A 22,757-nucleotide genomic window follows, 5' to 3' on the forward strand; every position below is an offset into this window, starting at 1 on the left:
AAAAATGATTTTATTGAATTTATTATATTTCATTATATTTCGTTTATAATTTTATTGAGATCTGAAATTGAAAAAACGTAAGAGACAGAAATTGAATCCATGACTCTCCAAAATGCCATCACGACAAGTGTGCCCTCATATCAGTTCAAATCTAAGCAAAGCAAATACGGGATATAGAGATAAATAAAAAGCGAGTTATCTCTCGTAAATCCCTTCGAATCCTTTTGCGCATTTCTAAAAGAAACAATTTTCTTCAAATTGCAAAAATACGTAAAGTGAACACCACGTAGGAGAAAATTTCCATTCCAATTTCTCTTACTCTTAATAAATCACTATATATTTTCTGGTGCACTTTAAACATAAAATATAAAAAAAGTTGGGAGTACAATATAATGTTGGTTCTTCTTAACGTAGAAGCCATGAATATAGTTAATGTAGAAGAAGCCTATGGTCAGAAATTATCTCTTGTGGATATCACACGAAAATCAAGACTTTTGACCACTTTTTTTATAAAGTCCAAACCCAAATGTACAAACAAGAGGATCAAACAAGGATGCATTTGTCCTCAAACATTATACTTTCCCTCCAAAATGATTCTTTCCTCTTCTTTTTGACTACCCCTACAATCCCAAGTTCAAGGTACTCATTTTCCTTCCAAAACAATCAAAGAGCCAAAGGCCTATTGGCTCACGTTGGACTCACATCGATTCCATGTTTCGCTTTCACATTCAAAACTAAATTACATCCAATTCCCCAAGATTAAAGAAAGAGTGACCCCATTTTGCCTTTAGTTTCACCTTTATACAATAATCAAAACCCACCATGTACAGAAAAGACCTATAATCCTTGCTAGTAGCACCTTCTTTGATCCGCCCATTCCCCACTGCAAAAATTTCTCATCCCTCACATTCAACACAGAAAGAAAGAGATGGCCATGCTCATATTCGGTTTCTGTTGTTCTTTTCTGCTGCAATGGAGAGAAGCCGTGAAACACCCCTAGTCCACACATCATATTCTCTCTGATCTCTGCACTCAAATTCCACAGTTCCACGCATCACTGTTTTTAACCCAAAGTAACGACGATCCTCGCCACCTTCCAGCAAGTGGCGCCCCGGCCAGGCCGGTACATCTTTGATCACTTCGACCACCACATCTGAACCAATTCAAAGGAAGGAATATATAAAAATTATAGCACCCTTTTGATCTTTCACAACTATAGTAGTTGTAGCACCTACGACTTTCACAAATCCCCAAAACGGAACAAGACCCACCTCCAAATCTGTTGTCAAATAATTAGTTTGGAGCAAGACAAAAGTAATGAAAACTCACTCTTTTTCTTTTTCGTGATGGTCCCAGCGACGTGCCTGCTCTTCATTTTTAGTATAACCTTCACACCAAAAAGTATTTCCAATGAATTAAAGGTTGCAGTTTTCTAAGGAACCAAAGTAAACTAGATACCTTCACTTCATCATAAAAAATGCCCCCACCTCTTCACTTTTCCACACTCATGTTTTAAACACATCGTTAACAGTTTAATACTAATAGATGCCCGGATAATTACGTGATTAGTCATCCTCTGAGATCAAAAAGTTCATCATTCTTGAACGGGGAAACATAATGCCTACCTGATTCATCCGGTTTATATATACAGACACAATTTTCCAATGAAGATCACCTGCATATAAATTACCTCGTCAGAGCATAATTAAATCACAGAATTTATTTCCTCTGTATACAAGACACCATCAGAAAACAACAATATGATAAAACCAAAACTAGATGAAAAATACATTACCTTTCCGAGTGCGTTTCAGGAGCTCAACACCTCTGGCCAGTAATTCTCTACTGCATATACCCAAGAAATTTTCTTCTGGCAAAATCTCACCGCTGAAACTACCATTAGAATTTCCGTTGCTACCACTATTATTATTATTATTATTATTATTATTATTATTAACATTATTAATACTATTGCCTACACCAGCTCCCAAATTTCTCTCCACGGGAATTACCGCTGCAATATTCCAAACTTCTTTCAGGGCCCTCGCTTTCAATGTGGCAGCCCCACGCAAAGCTGCAATAAAAATTCACACCACCAATAAATTAAAATGAGGACAAACAAATCATTAATCAGAACGCATATTTTCCGATTTCCATCAAAATTCACACATTTTTCGTTAGCAGAATGTTCTTCGATATGTCATTCACACTTCATTCTCACAACCCGTACCTGTCGCAGCCCCCGCAGTTAGAGTCGTAATATCGCCGGCGGATCTCACATTCACGGCGGAGCTAACCACCGATGCAAGATGTTCGCGCTCGGCCCCCAGAGCCTCCGCTACCTCCACGCACTGTGCCGCCACCAGTGTCGCCGCCGACGCTACCGCCAGGTCCGTTTTAGCCATCTGGTCGTCTTTCCCAGACCCGGACGAGGCGGCGGTGGCAGCGGCTATCGCCGCGACTGCTGCGGCCACTCCGGCGACCGATACCGCCGCATGGAGCTGAGCATTGTGCGCTCTAGTCTCCTCCTTTTTCTTCTCCTTCCTATCCTTGAGCCACCTTCCGACGGTCTTACCGGAGGCTGCGGGCGTTGTTCTGAAATTAAGACTCAGACTGCTGCTGATATTGTTGGAGCGGTTGTACTGCAGAGATGATCCCACAGAAGCCATTCACATAAAACAAGAGAGAAAAGTACAAGGCATTAATCCTAAGGTAGTGGCCTGTTACGTGCGCCGTTTAAAAGATTGTAACTACGTATTTGTTGAAGGCTAAAGACAGCAGCGGTGAATGCAGCAGAGGGCAGAAAGTCAGAGGCTGTGGCTTGCTAAATTTGGATTTTGCAAAGACGGTTATTAGGTGCTACTCGACGTAGCTATCCCAACCAATTGCACACAGGAAATGGACCAGTTAACCAATTGGAACATACCCTAAAAATAGAGGATCCATTAAAATTTCAAACACCTTCTGCTAAATTTATCCATCCCTTAGCGGTAGTAATAAATTGTTTATTATAATAGTAATGTTAGTTTTAGAAAAAAGAAATTTACAATGAGATTGGAGGGAGCTGATTAAATTAAAGGGGGTTTGGGTTTGCCTTGGTTGTAGAGAAAGGTGAGAGACATGTTGGTTATAACTGAGTGATTGTGTTTTTCTCGGATGGCTAAAAGTTAAAGATGCATGATGTATGTACCTTGATATCGTCGATTTCAGAAGGAGAAACAGGAGGGCTATCGGTTAGGGAGCCACAGCTTTGGGTTCCGTTAAGAGGGCCGCTGCTGTGAGAGAGTCTTCCTGAAGTTCGTGGAGACACTTCCTGCTGCGAAATACGCCACAATAAATACGTTAGCATTGGTTCTTTATCACGTTCGAGATAAAGATAACGAAGGATTGACGCACACGAAACCGTTTAAATGGAAACAGAGTGAGGTAAACAATAAACAGAAGAAACAAAAGAGGCGTAGAAGACAAACGAAGCTAGAAACCAAATAGCTTTGTGCGACTGACACAAACAACACTGCAGTCCATTCTTTCAGGTGTTTTCCTTTCCCAGAGACTGCGATATGATTCAAGTCCAACTCTCGCATGGAAAAATAATTACACCATACTATCGTGTTCGGAAGGAAGCCTTACGGATTGTGACATGATTCGTTCCATCACCATTTGAGAAGTCTCCGAGGAGGCAAAGGAGAACGGGTTCCCGGCAACCGTGGCGGACGCTTCCTCACTCTCACCGGCAACGTCCTCGGGTATGGCATCGGCAGCGCCGCTACAGGAGAGGGTGACTTTCGAGAGCGCCGGAGAGACAGCCTTAGAGACTTCGAGGGCGGAGACGCTCCAGGAACGGGAGAGGAACTCCATGGGCTCGCGAGGCGTCTCCGGTGGCCGAAATATGCCGCCGTGAAGCGGGTCGGGTCGCCAGGGTTCGGTTTGAGCTTTGTCCATTGGCAGTGTGAAAGAAAGAGAAATAAGACCGTAAGGATGAGTGAGAGAGAGAGAGAGAGAGAGAGAGAGAGAGAGAGAGAGAGAGAGAGAGAGAGAGAGAGTTGAAGCGTAGTGAAGGTGTGGGGTGCGGTGCTTATAAAGAGAGCGGGGTGTGCGTGGAAAAGAAAAAAAAATGCGATACAAGAGAGACAAAGCAGCCGATTGTATTCTATTTGATGTCAGTCAGAGTTGCTGAGTACTCATAGAAAGGTCAAAATTTTTGCATCAAAAAAGAAAGGAACAAAATGAATTAAACCAGAAAACACGAAAGGATCACCATTACATGACATGATTATAGGAATGACAACCAACTAGAGTTCGATATTTGTCTAATACCAGTACACTAATCTTATTATTCTTTCTCAGTAATATTTTTTATTCCCTTTCTTGTCTTCTTCCTCTCTCTTTGTTATATTTATAAGCAATAATATAGTATGTTCTCCTTTAATGGTCACGTGTTGTTATGATTGTAAGCCTTGTTACTTTAGTGGGAGTAAGGTTCTCATCTCGTGATTCCATCATCCGGATCATCGACGATAAAATTAAAATGGTTTCGCTCTTAAAATACAAGATTAAACAATGATTTCATTTAACTTTTTTTTTTTCTGTTGCAATTTAAAATGATTAGTACTCCTAAAAGTGTTAATCGAGTGAGCAAGAAGTGGGTTGGATGGCAATTATGAAAAAGAAAAGTAGTGTACGTTTGCATTTTAGCATGAAACGTTTGAAATTGTGAATTGTATGAAAAAAAATATATATCTGGAAGAGGCTCAACTCCACTCACACTTCTTTCCCTCTCTGCTTGTTTGTTCTCTTTCCTCTACTTTCTGGCGAATTTATAACCTTCTCGATCCCTCCCTTTCCTCCACCTAAACCCACAACCACCTCCTTCCCTTATTCATATTTCGAACCGAAACACCCTCTTCTTACTGCCAAAAAGATCATTCCCTGCATTAATTTCTCTTCACTTTACTTTAAAAATCAAAATTTAATCATTGAGAAACCATAAAGCATTAATTTCTCTCAATTTAATCTTGTACAACATTTTCCATCAGTCAATATTCACGATGTTTTAATGTGTCGCGTTATCTTTATTCCTCAAATTATAATTTATTCATGAGTTTGATTGTAAAATTCATATGTGCCTACAATAAATGCGACTTTGTTTAGGTACAGTAAACATAAATATACGCCAAGAGATGCATTCATCGAAATGTCATCATTCCTCGGTAGACAAATTCGTGATATTTGAGTCTACGGCGTCAAAAATAGCACTGATTAGTTCGTAAGCCTTTTGAAATTAAGCTCAAAGTTGAATCTTAACCGATTTCCATTGAGATGATCGGTCAAAATGTGATAATTGTAACGAGAAGAAATAAATTGGTTGGAATAAAAAAGGTGTTTAGAAGGAAAAACTAAGATTGATGAAGAATAAGATGAAGGAATTGTTACTATCAAGAATGGTATGCGACTGTTACGTATTGATTTGTGGAAGGTCACAGAGGCCGGGGAGAGCGCATCTTGGTAGATTCATCAGATTCCTCACTGTTCACTCTTTCTAACTTTATTCTCTATGTTGTAATTATTTTCTCCAGACGTACTGTATCATTCCATCCACTAAAAAAGCGATGGATATAATTAAGACGAAGAAAGTTCATGATGAAATGTGTAAGAAAAAGGAAATGAATTGGGATAAATGAAGGAATTTGTACGTACTTGTTTTAAAACCATTATCTGACCGTGGTACAGCTTTAAGTGTATGAATGAATGTTTTGGTGGTTGATGATTCTTGTGAGAATTGTTTGAAGTAGTAAGCGTGTGTGAAACTGATATTAGGTGTAGGGAAAATAATGGAAGAAAAATAATGGCGGTGGCATATGATTTGGAAACAAAAGGGAGGGAGTGGTGACTGATGAGTGATCTGTATCCATCTGGAGAATTTAATGAAATGGGCCCTAAGGTTTAGGGACGATACCTTCGAAAGAGATAAACCTATCAATTTAAATTCATCAATGATTGGGACTCACACTTTCCACACACACACGTTACTAACTTTACTCCACCCATCATTTTTCTTACAATTCCCCTCAAATTAATTCACATCAAATTCTTCACATATCTATATATATATCTTATGATTTTAAACTTGTATGTATAATTAATTACCATGTCAAGATGTTTTGGTCAAAGAATTCAGCTTAATGATATAGACAAGAATATCCAATATCAACGTCACATTAGTGTTAGTGCACCGTGTTGTTCCATAGAATTTTTTTATTATATGATATCTAAACTTAAGTCATGTTTGCTTCACTGGGAAAATCATTTTCTTTAGAGAAATTAAAAAACAATGTATTGTTGCTTTTTATTAAAGCAAATAGGAAAAATGGAAACATTTTAATTTACGAAATAAGGTGAGACATGTTAAAAGTGTGAGAAGATGTGTTAAATCACGAGAGGAAATATGGAAAAATATATGCCCACAATCAGAAAAAATAAAATATTTTTTTTTCTATTAAATTTAGATTGTAGGACATGTATGGAAGGATAGTCTCTATCAATCTCATAGCAGGGTCATGAAAGCTTCATTTTCGTATCATAAATCAAACATTAGTATTTAAAATCTCTACTGAAATGTTATATATGTTTTATGTAGTTATAAATAATTTTGTATCTTTTTATCAGCATCAATTGTATATAGGAAGGTACAATGTCCTCATTGTATATGACAGAAAAACGAATGTAAACTTCGTATATGTACAAAATATACTTATCTTCTATTTAATAAAGGGATAGCTTAAATACTAAATAATAATCTTTTTTTACTTCGACCTTTACCATAATATTTAGCACCTCCATCCTCTTTAATAAGCTTCACTAAAAATGTGTAGATTTGTTAATGCAACGATACAAAATATAGAAGAAGAAAAACTTCAGCTTTGTATAGGAAAATGAATTTTCTCGATCAACATGCAGCAACTTTAAATAATTAAAGATTCCGCGTCAATTAAAAAAAGATAAATTTAATATATAAATTAATGTAAATTTCAATAATTAAGATATATTTAATGTCTATCTTTTATAAGATATCCTAGTTATTCAAAATCTTTGCCACCTAGATGAAACATTATCAAATCACTAATAGTATTCATTTTAACTCTTAGGTGTTTTGTTCACTTAAATAAATTTGAGGAAGAGTGATTGAATGGATTTGAAGCTAAATTTTTTGTTGTTTATTTGAGTAGATTTAGAGGTAAGTGAGAGTAGTTTTGAAAGTAAAGTTTGAAAGAATCAGTGTAGGATTTGATTGATGTGACAGATTAAAAAAATTTACTTCCAATCTCTAAATCCACTCAAATAAACAACAAAAAAATTACATACAAATCTTCTCAAATCCATTTAATCACTCTCTCCCAAATTCATGTAAACAAAGTGTTAAAATCTATTTTTTAAATGAGTCACTACAAATCAAGAACCTAAGTATATGTCCCACTTCATTCGAAACTAAAAATCTAAATTATATCCAAAATATAATACATTAAAAATGAAGACGAGTGATATATTCCATTATTGCGTAAACACAAAAGATAGGTGATTCAGACACATTTTGAATTCACTTCAAATAATTGAGTTCACACTCTATAAAAAAGTATGCTGAAAATTTATTCGATGGTGGGAGAATTTTGTTTGAATTAGAAAAAGATAAAGAGGAATTATTGCATAAAAAAACGGAATTGTTACCCTTAACTGCAATGGTGATTGATGAAAGAAAAAGTTATTGATATGATCCGATAGAAGTACAGTTGAGTCTAATGGTAGCATTGTGATTGAAATGTACGAGTGTCATATGAGAGCGAAGGTGTTAAATTTGGATGTATCGCACATGGGTACGAGCTATACGAGCAACGCCATGGCCAGATCGACCGTTTGCACATGCTGGTGCTGGTGCTAGGCTACGTAGAACCAACATATATATAGATGCAAGACCATTAGGATCATGACCTTTGAACTACTTTCTACACCCCATAAATTCAAATTATTTCTTCTTTCAAGTAACAAATATGCTAACACACAATCGTCATTTATTGCATGACGTTAAACAATAACAATTATAGCCTCTTTCGTTTCGCTTTCAGAATCACATATGAGGTAGTTTTTCATGTCTTCCTTCAAGCTTTCAATTTAATTTTTTTCTTCTGTTTTAGAATTCCTGTGATATTCCGCCCATCAACGTCTTTCCAAACACTGTTTGATCACGGGACATTCTCTTTGTTTATCTTTTAACCATAACAACGCATTTATTGGAAAACATTAGCATCACAATTAAAAAAAGGCTATACTTTGAAATATTAGCATCACACATTTATATAGTTATTTATAATTAATGTGGTGACTAAATAAAATTTATTTAATATTCCTGTTAAATAAATTCCCGCCATCAAAAGCAGAGTTATATAAAACTTCTTTGGTAGTGATATTGTCATTTTAGTATTGTTATGATGTTATGTTATTTGTGAGAAGAAAATAGTGTTGGTAGGAGTGATTTATCATTTTTATCATAAATTTAAAAGGTAGTTAATTTATTTTAATATAAGTTTTTAAAAATAGTGTTGCAGTATAAGGTATTATTTTTGTTGTGGGTGATTTATTACAGAATATACGGCAGTACTTGGTGACCGACATAGTTGGGTGTGCAGCAGCGCGGGTGTCTAGTGCCACACCTATGGACCTACTTAATTTTCTGACATCTGTCAATACTACTCACACTGTACTTTTACCGCAACTTACTCTACACTACAAAATGCTACCATTCTGTCAGTTTTATTTCCAGTTGAAGTAGTTATTTCAGATTAAAATATGCTGGTTTACGTAAAAAGAAGTCCTCAAAATAGTCATTTTAAATTTTATAAATACAACTTATTTCACCTTCATGCTTGTCCCTTTAGCTAAAACTAACAACATTCTAATTAATTTAAAAGGGAATTATAATAATTTTATAATACGCATTAAAGCATTTAATTTTTATTTTTTTTATATATTTAGTAAAATATAATATGTAAAGCTTCAGATTTAATTTTATTAAAAATTGAATGTCAAGAATAAATAATAATCTGAAACATCCATCAATTTCCTTAATTTTTATTATTATTTTCATTTTGATGTTATTTTTATTCATCGAATTTTTTTTTAGTTTAAATATTTTTGTGTCAGAAACTTTAATTGTACTGATGAATTTAAAACATTGAAATTTTAACTAAATATTAAATTTGACATTAAGTGATATTTTGGTTTTTAAGTGAATTAGTAGATTTATTTGATTACATGTGCTTTTAATAAACTCACATAAGTTTGACCGATCTACTTGGAATACTATAAAAAAAACAACATTAATAATATTTTATTTTCATGTTTTTTTTTATTATTTGAGATTTGACTAACTTGAATGTTTCAGAATTTTTTTAGAGTTTTTTTGGAAGGATTATGGTAGTGTTTAAAATATTGGAAGACAAAAACCAATTACTAAAAAGGTAATGTCTAAAAGATGTAGAGATCAGTCTCAGGAAAAAAAAGTCTTAGCAAAATATATTCATTTATGAGAATAAATTTGATTGTTCAAAGTAAAATATATATATATATATATATATATATATATATATATATATATATATATATATATTAGATAGATACAGTAAGGCAGATACTACTTTGAAAATATATTTTTTTAAAATTTTTTACCGTGTTTGTTTAGATAGAGAGAAAAAGAATGTATGAAGTAAAATAAAATTAATATTATAGTTATAAAAAACAGAAAAGGACAACAAAATTTGAACTTTAATAAGATTTTATTAATTTTTATTATTTAGTTTTATGATTAAGATTATAGTATAGTTTATTAAAAAAATTGAAATTAATAAATATCAAAATGTCCTATGTTTGTAACACATTTTAATTGAAACACTTTCAAAATATAATAAATAATCATATATACAACCTTTATATACTTTTATTTATTTATACTTTTTAAACCGACATGAGCTTCAATTTGATATATTTTCAACATTGATTCTCTTTATTTCCCTGAAAACATTATTAACTCAATTATAACATATAAAATTATTGTTAGTTTGGAGTTTAAACTTTTCTCATAATTTTATCTTTAAAAATATTTGAAAAGGTTATAAAAGGGAAATATATTTAAATTTTATTTTTTTATTAAAAAAAAAGTTAAATAAATGATGAAGACACTTTGATGTCATAATCTTTATAGAAAACATGCAAAAGCAAATATATCTATTAGAGTTCCGTCAAAATTCATTATACAAATTACACAAAAAATCCATCACATGAAAACAGTGGTCATTATCAACTAAAAAAAATAAGATACACCTTGGACTCTAAAATTCCAGAAAATTACAGGTTTCAAATGTTATTCATAAATACAATGCTATTCTATATTCAATTTATATTTTTGATGTATAGAAATATATATTTTAAACCTCTTGTGCATTCTGACATGTAACATTGATGTTGTTAGAATTAATAATTAAACTAAAAATATTCTTGACCTTGAAACTCACGATTTTATTTACAAGAACGTGAAATAATTAAATAAAATTGGCGATTCAATATACAGTACTTTCCCTCTTCTCTCTTTTATTCAACCAAACCAAATTCTCTTCTCTTCTTTATTTTCACTCACTATGACGTTTGAATGAGATGTTTCCTGTAAAAACAATTGTAAAATAAAAGTGATATTCTATTATTAGAGTCATGAAAAAGTCTATTTATGCAACAACTTGAGTTATTCCCCTAAAAACCCTCTCGTGATATTCTTTTTAAATAAATAAATAAATAAAAGGAAAACAAACAGAATAATATAAGAAAAAAAACAAGTAATTGTGTAATTTTATGTAGAACAACAAATTCATAGAGTTCTTGTTTATCAAAAAACTCAAAAATTTTAAAATTATTATCAAATAAAAATTACAAACGTTCTTATTTCTTAATTCATTATGATATATTAAGATTTAAATTAAAACTAATTTAACTAACCTTATTTCCATATTTTAAAGATAGATTACAAACATGAAGTAAGAATGTTTGGTGAAGACATCAAATTTGTTAGATTTGATATTTTTTTTTATAAATTATTTAATTGTTGTACGGTGGATTGGTGGTGGTATTAGAAGACAGTGTCACTGACACACACCCTATGCTTTTTTTTTTTTTTTTTTTAGGAAAGTGAATATGTCACCAAAAGACAAAAGAATGAAAATCTATAAATTAGAAAGTTGAAAACATAAAAGATAATTAAAAGTTTACACTTTCCCAACAAATTAGGTTGGCTTGGGATTGGGCAAAGATTTAAGGGGGGAATGAATAGAAGATTTGAGGAATTGTGAAATTCTTTGAATTAAGGAATGAAATTTGAAGAAAAAAATTATAAAAATTTGTGTATAATATAATCTGTACTATAAATTAAAAAATATTTTAATAAATAAAGTTAAATGATTATTAATTTGTTCGTAAGAATAAATATGATATAAAATTAAATATAAATAATAAAAGTTAAGCTAAAATAACATTAAAATTGTCATTTAAAATTATATAAATATCATTATAACAATAATAATAATTAATATATAATTTAAAAAATAAAAATAATTATTTATATGTACATAAGAAAAATAATGAATTTTATAAATTATAAAAATATTATAATTATAATAATTATTTTTATTATTAATATTTAATAAAAAAATTATTTATATATATATAAGAATTTTTTTCATAAATTATAAAATATTATTATAATAATTAAAATAATATTAATATATATATATACATACATATATAATAAAATATAAATAGTATTAAAAAATCAATAAAAGTTTAATAGTATTAAAAATTACACGTTCAAATAAAATTTATTTACATTCTCATTAGATAATTTTATTTCAATAAAATTACATGCTCAAATAAAAATATATAACTTAAAAATAAATAATAGTATTAAAAGAATACTTGAAAAATGTAAATCAGAATAATATAAATTTATCTAAAATTTAAAGAAAAAAAAAAAAAAATATATATATATATATATAGTGAGATGTATGTTATTGTTTTCTCTTATTTCATTTTGCATTCTTTATTGTCAATGACTTGATTGTTTGAGAAGGAAGTGGCAGTGCCTCTGAAAACTGTGCGTGTTGGCGTGCTGGACTACGTCATTATCTTCTCCTTTGCTTTCATCTCACTTTCTCCTTCTTTCTTACGAATTTCAAAACCTTTCCATTGCACTACTTTCCAGTTTTTTTCTTTCCCCTTTTCAAAACTTCTCATGTCTTATCCTTCAATTCTTTTTAATTAATTCTTATAAATATTTTTGTAATGCATTTATTAAAAATAAAAAAATAGTTATAAGTTTTATATCTATTATTTTATATATTATATAGATATTTTATTTTTAACTTATTATTATAAGCGTAATTATATCATTATAATTATATAAAAAAATCATTTATTAAAATATAATTTTATATAACTGTGATAAATATTGAAATTTAAAAGATCAATTATTTATGTTAAATTTTAATTGTTATTATTTTAGTCTTTTTTTACTGTGTGATTTTATCAGAGTGTTTTTAAAATAAGGAGATTTCTGTTATAATTCAAAAAAATAAAAAGGGAGTACAGATACATTTAAAAAATTTTAAATTTGAATATTTGTTCTTTTATTTAAATTTTATCAATTTCTTATTAACATTTTCAAATTTAAAAATATTTTGTGCAAATTTAATAAATATTTTAATTTTCATAAAGTATTATTTGATACTCTAATTCTAATTTGATATGTGTGATATTATACTCTCTTTTTTCTAAGTACTCTATGATAAAAAAAAACAATTTCTTTTTCATATTAAATATTTCACAGCATTGTACTTTTTTTCTCATAATTTTATTTTATTAAAACTAATTAATATCGAAATATTAAAAAAAACACACAAACAAGTATAAATAATAATAATAATTATTATAAAAATAATTTTTATCACAAAATAATTAGATTATTTTATAATTTCATCTATAATATAACCTTTTTTATCATCACATAATTAATTTATTCAGAAATTTCTACAAAATTTTCTCTCATTTCTTGTATTTTTTTTATTTAAACATAGTCATTCTCACTCTTCTTTCTCGTAATTTTTTCTCTCGTTTTGAGTCTCCCAACTTCATATCTATAATCCAAATAGAAACTTAATTTTATAAAAATAATATAAAACTTCTTCTGTATATCAACAATAATATTTACAATATAGAAACAAAACAAATATATAATTAATTTAATTAAAAAACGAAACATAGTTTTCATAAATAATTTAATATGAAAAATATATTCTTAAATAAAAATGTATTCATATTACATGATCTTATATCACTATAATAATTATAATTTCTTATCTTTTTCTACCTTTTAATTCTTTTGTTATATACTAAAACAAATTGATCAAAGCTAAAAGATTTTTTCCTTATTTATATTATTTTAAATTCATTTTGTTTTCTTTCTTGCACTCCTCTATTATCTCGAATTAAACCTTGATCAGAGTATTATTTCATCAAAATAAATTGTTTTATTTTTAAGTATACTTTTTCATATTTTTTAAAATTTATAATAATAACAAAGATTGTTATTTTTATTTAATAATCAAGTGAAATAATGAAAGAGCAAACTCAAGTATAATATTTAAAACTTTTTAATTTTAGTTGTACAATTTTAATCGTACAATGAGAAGATATAGTATGCAGATTTAAAAGTGATAAAAATAGTGTGAATGGTAAAATAATAGTAAAATGTTTGTTTACTTGGAACTAACACCATATAAAAATAGTAAGTGCTAGCATTGATTTGCCAACAGTGAAGTACTGGGTTGTTAAATGATGTTGGGAAGAAGACGGAATGGTTTGATTTGATCTGAATATCTTTGATACAACTTCAACTGTTTTAAATGAAAATGTTACAGTCTCGTATAATTGTAGAGAAAGAAGAGCATGTGATTGTGATCTCCTTTTACTGTGCACGCGGTAGCAGCCACTTAATATATGGTTGGAATTTGGGAACCCAAATAGTGCATTTATGTAGTGTGAGTTATTGGTAAGTGTCGTAATAATATTTCGCATCGTGTCATGGAATTTTGTGGTTGAAAATAAGGGACGACTAAGGGGTTCAGCATTCCTTTCTATAAACTATAAATGTCACCAAAATTGCCAAAAATGTTCGCAAGGGAAGTTAGTGATAGAAAGCATAAACCAAAGTGGCCAAAATGTTGGTACAACTATCACAGTAGGGTGTTTCGGTGGTACAAATTCTCTTTTAAGTGCATGTGTGGACATTTTATGGGATATTTGGAAAGTTAAAAAGTGAAAAATTTGGTAAATGCATATATAGGGTCAAGGAAGAGAAATAAATCATATTGGGCAAATATATATTTTGAATTTGATAGACAGAGATATTTCTGGTTCACGTTCATTGCTACCTTTCATCGAATCTGTTACTTATCAGTCATCACAGTACCAATTCCACGCACCAACAACTGAATCAATTCATTTAACCCGTGATAATATTAATGCCGATGGACCCATAAAGTTGCTTTCATTTTTCTGTTGAGTTTATCTCATCGTACGTGCCGAGTATTGATGAGTAACCAGATAGATATTAGTAGCAGAATATGAGTAATTACTGATGCATTCATTGATGGTTAAAGTTTGCACCCAGGAATTGTGTATGCATGCATTCAGTGACTGACACATACAGGAGTTGAGTCCCTTTGCTGGTCTTTGAACATGAAAATCAAAGTACCATAATTGAGTGCAGGAGCTGGAATAGGAATGAATATATATATATATACCTAAGCCAACTACAGAAATTTGCAACAAAATGGAGGGAGCCAATAAATTGGCAGTGGCTACTCCGAGAAGGGTCTCACAACAGTGAGCCCAGTCAGAGGTTGTGCCATGCTGCTATGTGACAAACAGATTAAACTCACTCATTAAATGCTTTTTGTATAGCATGGTCCCACATGACTCGGACCTTTTGCTTTCCTCAAGGTAATGACTTCTTTTAGTTCTTCGAGACAAGCCAAAAAGAACATCTATAAAATAACATATATGCTTATTTAAATAACTATTTATCTTAATTCTGTAGATTTTACAATATCACGTACGTAACACTTTTCTTATAAATTTATTTCAGAAATTATTAATCGGGATAGCTAATTTAATTTTACAAAATTCTATCATGGAACTTCTTGTTATATATTTGACTCTTTAAATGTTGGTAATTTCTAAGTTTTTAATTTTTTTTGTTTTTCTTATCTTATATGCAAAACTCCATATTATATTACTGGTCAATCCCATTAAGGAAATAAACACGTTTTCGGTATTAAATTTATGTTGATGTCACTCTCTTATGAATTGAACTTGTAATGTTATACTGACTTTAATTATTTTAATTGTTAGATTGAGTGATAGCATTGCATTAGATTATAACTCATACTTGTAACTATTAAAATAAAATAGATACTTAATTCGTAAAATTTGATTCAAATCTCGTGTTTGATCTGACCTAGTAAAATATCTAAAATGGTGGAACAAAATTATAAAATTGTGTATGTCAGAATCAAGAATAAACTTCAAACTTTCCTTTTTACAACGTCTTAGTCATCATATTAATTTCATTATCATTAAATTAGTAATTTTTCTTTTCATTTAACTCTTCTTGGTCACAGATTTGCTGATTGGTCGACCTTGTAGCCAATTCTTGTAATGACATGATATTTTGTTGTGAAAAGAATCCTGATAGAAACACCTTTTTGAATTGAAATGTAAACCGTGGTTTGGTTTGGAAAACAGTCTCATCCACAAAACCCAAGTGCCATTTGCGTTTGATTATTATCTTTTTCCACGGAAATAGGTTGTTCTGGTGGGTGGGTCAGTGGCGCAATGAATTTATATATTGCAATGGTGTGAAAAATGAAGGACATGAGGGGACACAATGAGATGGGACAGAAGTGCATCAACTGAGCAAGAATTTAGAAGAAGATTGAAAGCCACCCTGCAATTATTATAAGCCAAAAAGAAATTCAACAATGGGATAGATAGTTAGATAGATACTGCGATTCTTCTGACCCCCACTTCTCCATGAATCCAACAATTAATCACAAAGGGTTATTTATGCAGTCAGTTGTTGGTATAGCTTGCAAATTGCTTTATTTATCCATTAATTCCAAAAGGCAACACTGTAATAGACCCTTTTTTTGGACGATAGAGGAAAAGCTTCCAAAATTCTTCTATATCCATCTTCTGTACCTTTCCAACTCACACCTAAGGGTCAAAGCTACAGTTAAGAGCATGCACTTCTTATTGCAAGCTTTGAGACGGAACTCAATAGTTAACAAACTTATTTCCTGGAAGACTTGTGGACCACTGTTTAAAGGATTCGCAAACTGCTTCTGTTTCAAAAAATATTTTAGAAAATTAAGATTATCTATTATTATATTAAGAAAAACAGATATTTTATAAAAAATAATAGTAATTCTACATTGGATAGATATAGTTGATGACACCCTTACATAGCAAAAGATTCGATGTAGGCAATAAAAGTGTTTGATCATGCGGATGAGATACAATTATTGTGCACATTCTAGGGTAACCTAGGATTAGTCTTCAATCAAAAGTATGTGCACATAATGAATAATCACTATTTATCTATTGCATTATATAATGCAGTGGGCCTATACCACCCGTGTGTGTAGTATTTTCTTTTGCTTGATGAAGCAATGAGGCACAACCTTATTATCAGATTGGGATATCCCATCGTGTCTCAAAATAGAAACTTGCACAACCAAACGTCAATACAGAAATAGAAGTGTTATGGGATTCAATAGAACACATTTTGGGATGTCATTACAACATAGATAAGTAAGTTTGCTATTCCGGGAGTGTTTCTACTTTATAGTAAACGGTGTTTGTGGTATCATTAAAAAAAAACCTGAGTTTGGGCCAATCCACAATTTCTTGTCCATTAGACCACACCAGTCAAAATTGGCTTCTTTATATTCTAATTATCATAACAGGTCTACTATCGTTATTATCACTTTTCCTTTTGTAAAAAAACATAGTTTCACAACTAAAATCAATTCAATTTAGTTAATGAAGGGAACCAAACTCTTAATTAATGTTGTGATGAATATGTTATTAAAGTTATATTGTAATAGGATTTTCTATTTTTAGATTGAAGATAAATGTTATTTATCATTATGATTATCAATGTACGATTCCTTTTAAATTAAAATTAATTTCCATTTTAGTCAAATTTGAAACCCATTGTGTTGTTTCTGCAGCATTATTAATATACTCACAGTCGTGTACATGAATTTAAATAAAAAAAAAAGTAAACGTTATTTTGGTAGTGATTGATTCACTAGGAGCTGTAACAGTAGTAGATAATAGCAATAGCCAGTGTTTAGGTTCTTTTAGACACCTTTATACTTCCATTACAGGCAATAAGTTATCTCACTTTCCTTACATCATATCAAGTCTTTCTTTTTGTTTTTCTACAGTAGACTTCTATTTTTTGATTTAATTTATCTATTTTTTATAATAATTACAGAAAAATAAAAAAGAAAGTCCAGTGAACTCTTAAACCAAAATGTCAAAGGAGTGGGTGTAACTTAAAATAAATAAAACATATATTAAACTCAGAGTTACATGCACGAGGCTCCTTTTAGTTATTAAAAATTTAAGTTAGATAGAATGTTTTCTTAAATGTACTTGTATATTTTATTTTATATATAGTTCATCGTTTCATAATAATATCAAAAAAATATTGTTTTTTAGGGGTGAGAAAAAAATCCATACAAAATCTCAAATTCAAATAAATTTAAAATAATTTTGAACACACGATCAAATTAGATTGAATGAATGGATAGTGTTGATGAATAAAATAAATAAAATAAAAAATTGCGATTACTTTCGTAAAACAGGTTAAAATTTTATAAATATTTAAGTCAATCCAAATTTATATTTTAAGATTTATAAATATATAATTATATTTAAAATTTAAAATTTTGGTTTTAATGTGATTTTATTACATTAAAATTTAATAATAAATTACATAATTTCATAATTTATTATAGTAATTATCATTAAAATTATACATGTAATTTTTAGTTTAAATTTATAATATTTATGTCATTTATTCAAAATAAAAATATTTTTTATTAAAAAGGATTAATCTAATATAAATATCTCGATCGAATTAATCTACAATATAAATCATCTGAATTCGATTAACCTAATAAATTAAATTGTTACATGTAAATTATAAAATATTAAATTAGAGTATTGAAATCAACGGATTATACCAGAATCCTATCCAAAGTGAAGGATGTTTGGCCGTAATTTTTCTTAGCTCACTGACCAACCTAAAATTTTACCAACAAACGGTTATGCAGTGGATGGAGGTGAAATTGTAAACTTATTCAATTTAAGAAATTATGGTAAATTTTTTAAATAAACAGAAGTGTGAGGTATAAGAAATTTATTTGTTGAATAAAAATTGAAATTGTTTATGCACGATTTGAACTTGATCATAGTTTGACGAACTTCACTTATTTTGTAAGAACAATCCAAGAAAAAAAAATCTGAAATGGAAACAATAATTGAGGCAGTAGATTGGAAGATGGTTTATGAGGCAAAATAGAGAACAGTAAATAGTGGGCCCCAGAAGTTTAGGGTTTGTAAGGATAAATATAGGAAGTGAAATGGACGTAAAGAGAAGTGTATGAGTAGTTGGGTGAATGAATTGCAGTATAAGAAAGAAAATTGAATTAGCTAGAGGGTCTAAGTCAGTGATGTTTGTCTGTGCCTAGAACGCAATCCAGTAATAATAATGGTAAGAAATTTGGGACGTATTTGCCGCCGAGAAAGGAAGCGCCGTACGTTGAGTAGTGGCGGTGAAGGGTGTTGGCAGTTCCCACTTGAGATTTTCTTCGAGATTATGAGATGGGACAGAAATAACTCTCTTGTTTTTAGCTTAGGTTAGCTTTATCGGCTACCTGGCTTTTCAAGAGAACTCAGTTTTTTCCTTTCTTTCCTTTTCCAACTAGTAGTGTAGCAGCAGCTTCGTGATGGATTGATTGAAATCAACGTTTTCATAGAAAAGGACTGCCACTGCAATGCAATGCAATGCAATGAAATCCCTCTTCTCTATTTAACTTTATTGAATGAAATTAGTTTTTTTTAACCCTCTTTTTAAGAATATAGTTTAGGGTTGACGTAGATGTGTAACCGAGCTCACTAATTACATTTCCTTTTAAGTTGTAGCTAGTTGTGGTGTGGATTAGATGGAGTAGGTCAGGAAGCTCAGAAGAGTGTGCCTAATTTGGGTGTGGTAAAGAGTAAAATTAAAAAATGTAGAAATGATTGATAGTGGTGGAGACGTATTTATCCAAAAACAGAGAAGAGAAGAAGAAAGGAGTGAAAGAAAGAAGGGGCGGAGATGGGACAGGGACAGAGACAGAGACAGAGATGTTGGAGGTGAGGATTCTGTGATCTCAATTTCAAGATCATTCACAACACAACACACAACCCACCAAACACATTAATTCCTCTAATAATTCCAAACAACCAGCCTGTGCCATCACCTATTTCAACTTCAATTCAAGATGTGACACCTTTCTTGTTTTTTTCTTAAAAAAACTAACCATTTTTTATACGTCTATGGCCCAACATTTTCCTATGGGCCCTTTTATGTACCTCTGGCCCATCTTATTTCATCAGTAGGTGCACCTTCACATCCTCACTGTAATTACCGTTACTAAGTTAGATGGGCCTGTGCCACCACCCATTAAATTTCAAACCACTAGCCCATCTTCTCATCTATACAATCATATCTGCCCAAGTGGGTAACTGACTACTGTTTCTGCCACTTTGATTTCCACTTAACACCTTATCTCATTGTAATATTAGACTTGTACTCTTGCTTGCATCCTATGACTTTCTTCCCATCGAATGATGTTTTGTTTCATGGCTTCTGAGAAGGGAACTGTTACATGTCTACACTACAACATTTGGTACATTTAGTAATGTTTACCAAAAACAAATACGTTTACAAACATTTTCTTGGTTAGATCTGTTGAAAGTGCAATCATGAATAAATTTAACATGCTGCAGCAACGTTTTTTAAAATAATGTCATTGCATGATTTCTTTCACTGTATTAATTTATTTTTTGCTATACACAGTTATCTAAAATTTATTGAAAATGACATTTTATTTTGTTTTCAAATAAATTGTTTACAAAAATTTATTAAATGTGACAATTTTATGATATGTCCTCTATTAAAAAGAATTACTGAAGGATCTTTTTAGTGACGTGTGAACTGTTACAGTTTTATGAAAAAATATTACTAATTTTTTTTAATAATATTCTTAGAAAATTACCTTTCTATTGAAAAATATTTCTAAAAACTTTTATTCATATTTTTATAACACCGCGTATTTATTAAGGATTAGCAAAATTTAATAACACTTTTAAATTGCTATCTTCTTGTTAAAAAAATGTCACTGAAAACTCTTAGCAACATTTTTTTTTTGTAAATGTAACTATTAATATTATTTTTTTTATTATTATCAAAAGTCATTAATAATATAGAAAATACCTCTAAACTATGTTAGTAACATTTTTTCATGATTTAGTAATGCTTTTTTATGCTACTAAATATAAATATAAAGTGCTAGTTCTGATCATTGCAAGAAACTATTTACATCTTACAAAAAATTTGCAAGTTACATAGTGTGGACAAATTACTCGAGTTGATGAGGGTGAGTGAAGGTCATTAATTAGTGCAACACATAGTGTGTCGGATATAGTGCTTTAGTCTGCCCTACGACAATGCCCGAATTGTTCACCGTCACAAATTCCTCGCTCATCATGTCCATACAATTCTTCAACATGAGACACTTAATCGATCCATTCCCTTAATCCTCCATTTCACAAAAATGCTTGATGAGTCATCATGCATAATAGGAAGATCTATAATATAGGAAAATTCATGTTCACATAAAATGATATAGTGAGAGTTAAAATACACAGTTTTCGAAGTCGTAGAGACGACAATTCTCTGTAGGGATACCCTACAAATACACACACTGACTGTTCATAAAAATTATCCTTTTGTGTAGGGTGATTGTGTTAGGCAATTTGAAGTTCAAATACAAGAATGGTAGGTGCCATGGCCACACTCACCCTAGAAGTTTAATGGCCAAATTTTCTTGCAAGAAATGTTTGTAATTGGCATAGGTTTCCTCTACAATTCCCCATCGGTCGAGGGGTATAAACCAATAAGATCGATTGTTTAAAACCTTTTAAACTTGGTACCATTTTCAATAACCTTTTCAGCTAACAAAAATATATCGAATAATAGATAGAAAGCACCACGATAGGAACATAAATGATAAACACCCCACGCATAAAAAATGTATCAATTCAAGAGGGTTGATAGTTTTGTTATGATTGGAACTAAGAAAAAATGTGTTGTTTGCTTAGCTGTCGAAAAGATATGAAGCAAGTTGATGCTTATCATTGTGAACAGTATGAATACCAGGAAGCAGATTGACTGAGTACTTGATTGGAATGGCACCCCATGCGTTGGGCCACAAGGTGAAAGAATCAATTCCACTTGCTTCATGTGTCAGCATTTGTGTGACTAAGAAAAAATAATAGACCCCATTAACCAATTCTCGCCCATGCCACTGTCTCCAAATACAATCTTGTACCATACGCCATTTATTAGTCATGTACTATATTTGGCACATGACGTTTTCCAATATCACTCCTCCTTTCACAAAGTTTATTTATTGCTCCTTCATTTACTGCAGTTACATTTTTTCCATGGACCACTCTAACAGACACGCTGCAATAACCTTCTCAACTTCTCCAACAATCAATGTTTTTTATCTTGCTTACCAGTCAGGTTTTTAATGGACGATACTTATGCTTTCGTGTACATAATATATATTTACACACTTTCCCAATGGGCTTTAACAATTCCCAGTATACACCGATCAGATACAAATTCATTGCTCTTGCATTCAAACTTTCTAAGGGTTATCTTCCACCATGTGTGTAGTTATATATTTAAAACGCATCAAACCGGCAAAGATTATGCTGAACAAAATAAGGGATTAAGTTTCATGTTCTGTTTATCAGTTAAATTACATGTTCGTAAATCTTATGATGACCACATTTAACAGAATACTAAACTGAGCTGCTTTAAGAAATTGGGTCATGTGATGCACACTCAACATTTATACAGTATGGCACTTAGGTCAAGGTCATGCTAGCCATACTTTGCCCAAATATTTTATTGTGGAATCTGCCAAACTTTTCCTGCACGTCTGCTTTTTATCTTTTGCCTCTCCATAAAGGAAAAAAACAAATACTTTTTGACCACTTTCTTTAATTTTCCCACACTGAGGTCCCTTTAAGAAGTATTAGATCCCAAAATAAAAAAGAAAAATAGTATAAAGTCAGAGAAAGAGAAAGAGAAAGAGAAAGCTCTCAATCAGTAACTTTACACTTATATTCTTTGAGATTTACTAATTATTTTTCTGAATATCTCTTTTCTTTTTTACTTTTATATTCATCTATCCCTAGTTCGAAAAATTATTACTAACACCATCCTTTAAATCGTTCAAAAACAGTAAACCTTA

At 30.8% G+C, this 22,757-nt stretch overlaps 1 protein-coding gene across 2 annotated transcripts; it reads right to left on the minus strand.

The window, feature by feature from the left end:
• Positions 1-472: 472 nt before the first annotated feature.
• On the minus strand, positions 473-4,273 carry LOC124836308 (VAN3-binding protein-like). 2 transcript variants are annotated; one of them, XM_088096727.1, is made up of 7 exons: positions 3,631-4,273; positions 3,191-3,313; positions 2,231-2,642; positions 1,796-2,074; positions 1,626-1,675; positions 1,330-1,387; positions 473-1,153 (listed from the first exon to the last, which is right to left on the minus strand). In XM_088096727.1, exons 1-7 carry the CDS (start codon positions 3,940-3,942, stop codon positions 939-941), a joined length of 1,449 nt encoding a protein of 482 aa, XP_087952853.1. In that variant the 5' UTR covers positions 3,943-4,273; the 3' UTR covers positions 473-938. The 2 variants fall into 2 exon arrangements, with proteins under 2 accessions (XP_087952853.1, XP_047167408.1); XM_047311452.2 differs by having other exon boundaries at positions 3,191-3,316; positions 3,631-4,266.
• Positions 4,274-22,757: the final 18,484 nt, after the last annotated feature.

This window comes from Vigna umbellata, chromosome 8 (genome assembly GCF_029865625.1).
Source record: "Vigna umbellata cultivar VRB3 chromosome 8, Vumbellata_1.0, whole genome shotgun sequence".
NCBI classification, from domain to species: Eukaryota; Viridiplantae; Streptophyta; class Magnoliopsida; order Fabales; family Fabaceae; genus Vigna; species Vigna umbellata.

What these genes read in the sequence shown, in the direction of transcription:
- LOC124836308 (XM_047311452.2), bottom strand. Translation starts at nt 3,942, where the DNA reads ATGGACAAAGCTCAAACCGAACCCTGGCGACCCGACCCGCTTCACGGC. An exon ending in AACTGCGGGGGCTGCGACAG is followed by an intron (nt 2,075 to 2,230) that starts GTACGGGTTGTG and finishes TTTTTATTGCAG; the next exon opens with CTTTGCGTGGGGCTGCCACA. An exon ending in CATCACGAAAAAGAAAAAGA is followed by an intron (nt 1,154 to 1,329) that starts GTGAGTTTTCAT and finishes GAATTGGTTCAG; the next exon opens with ATGTGGTGGTCGAAGTGATC.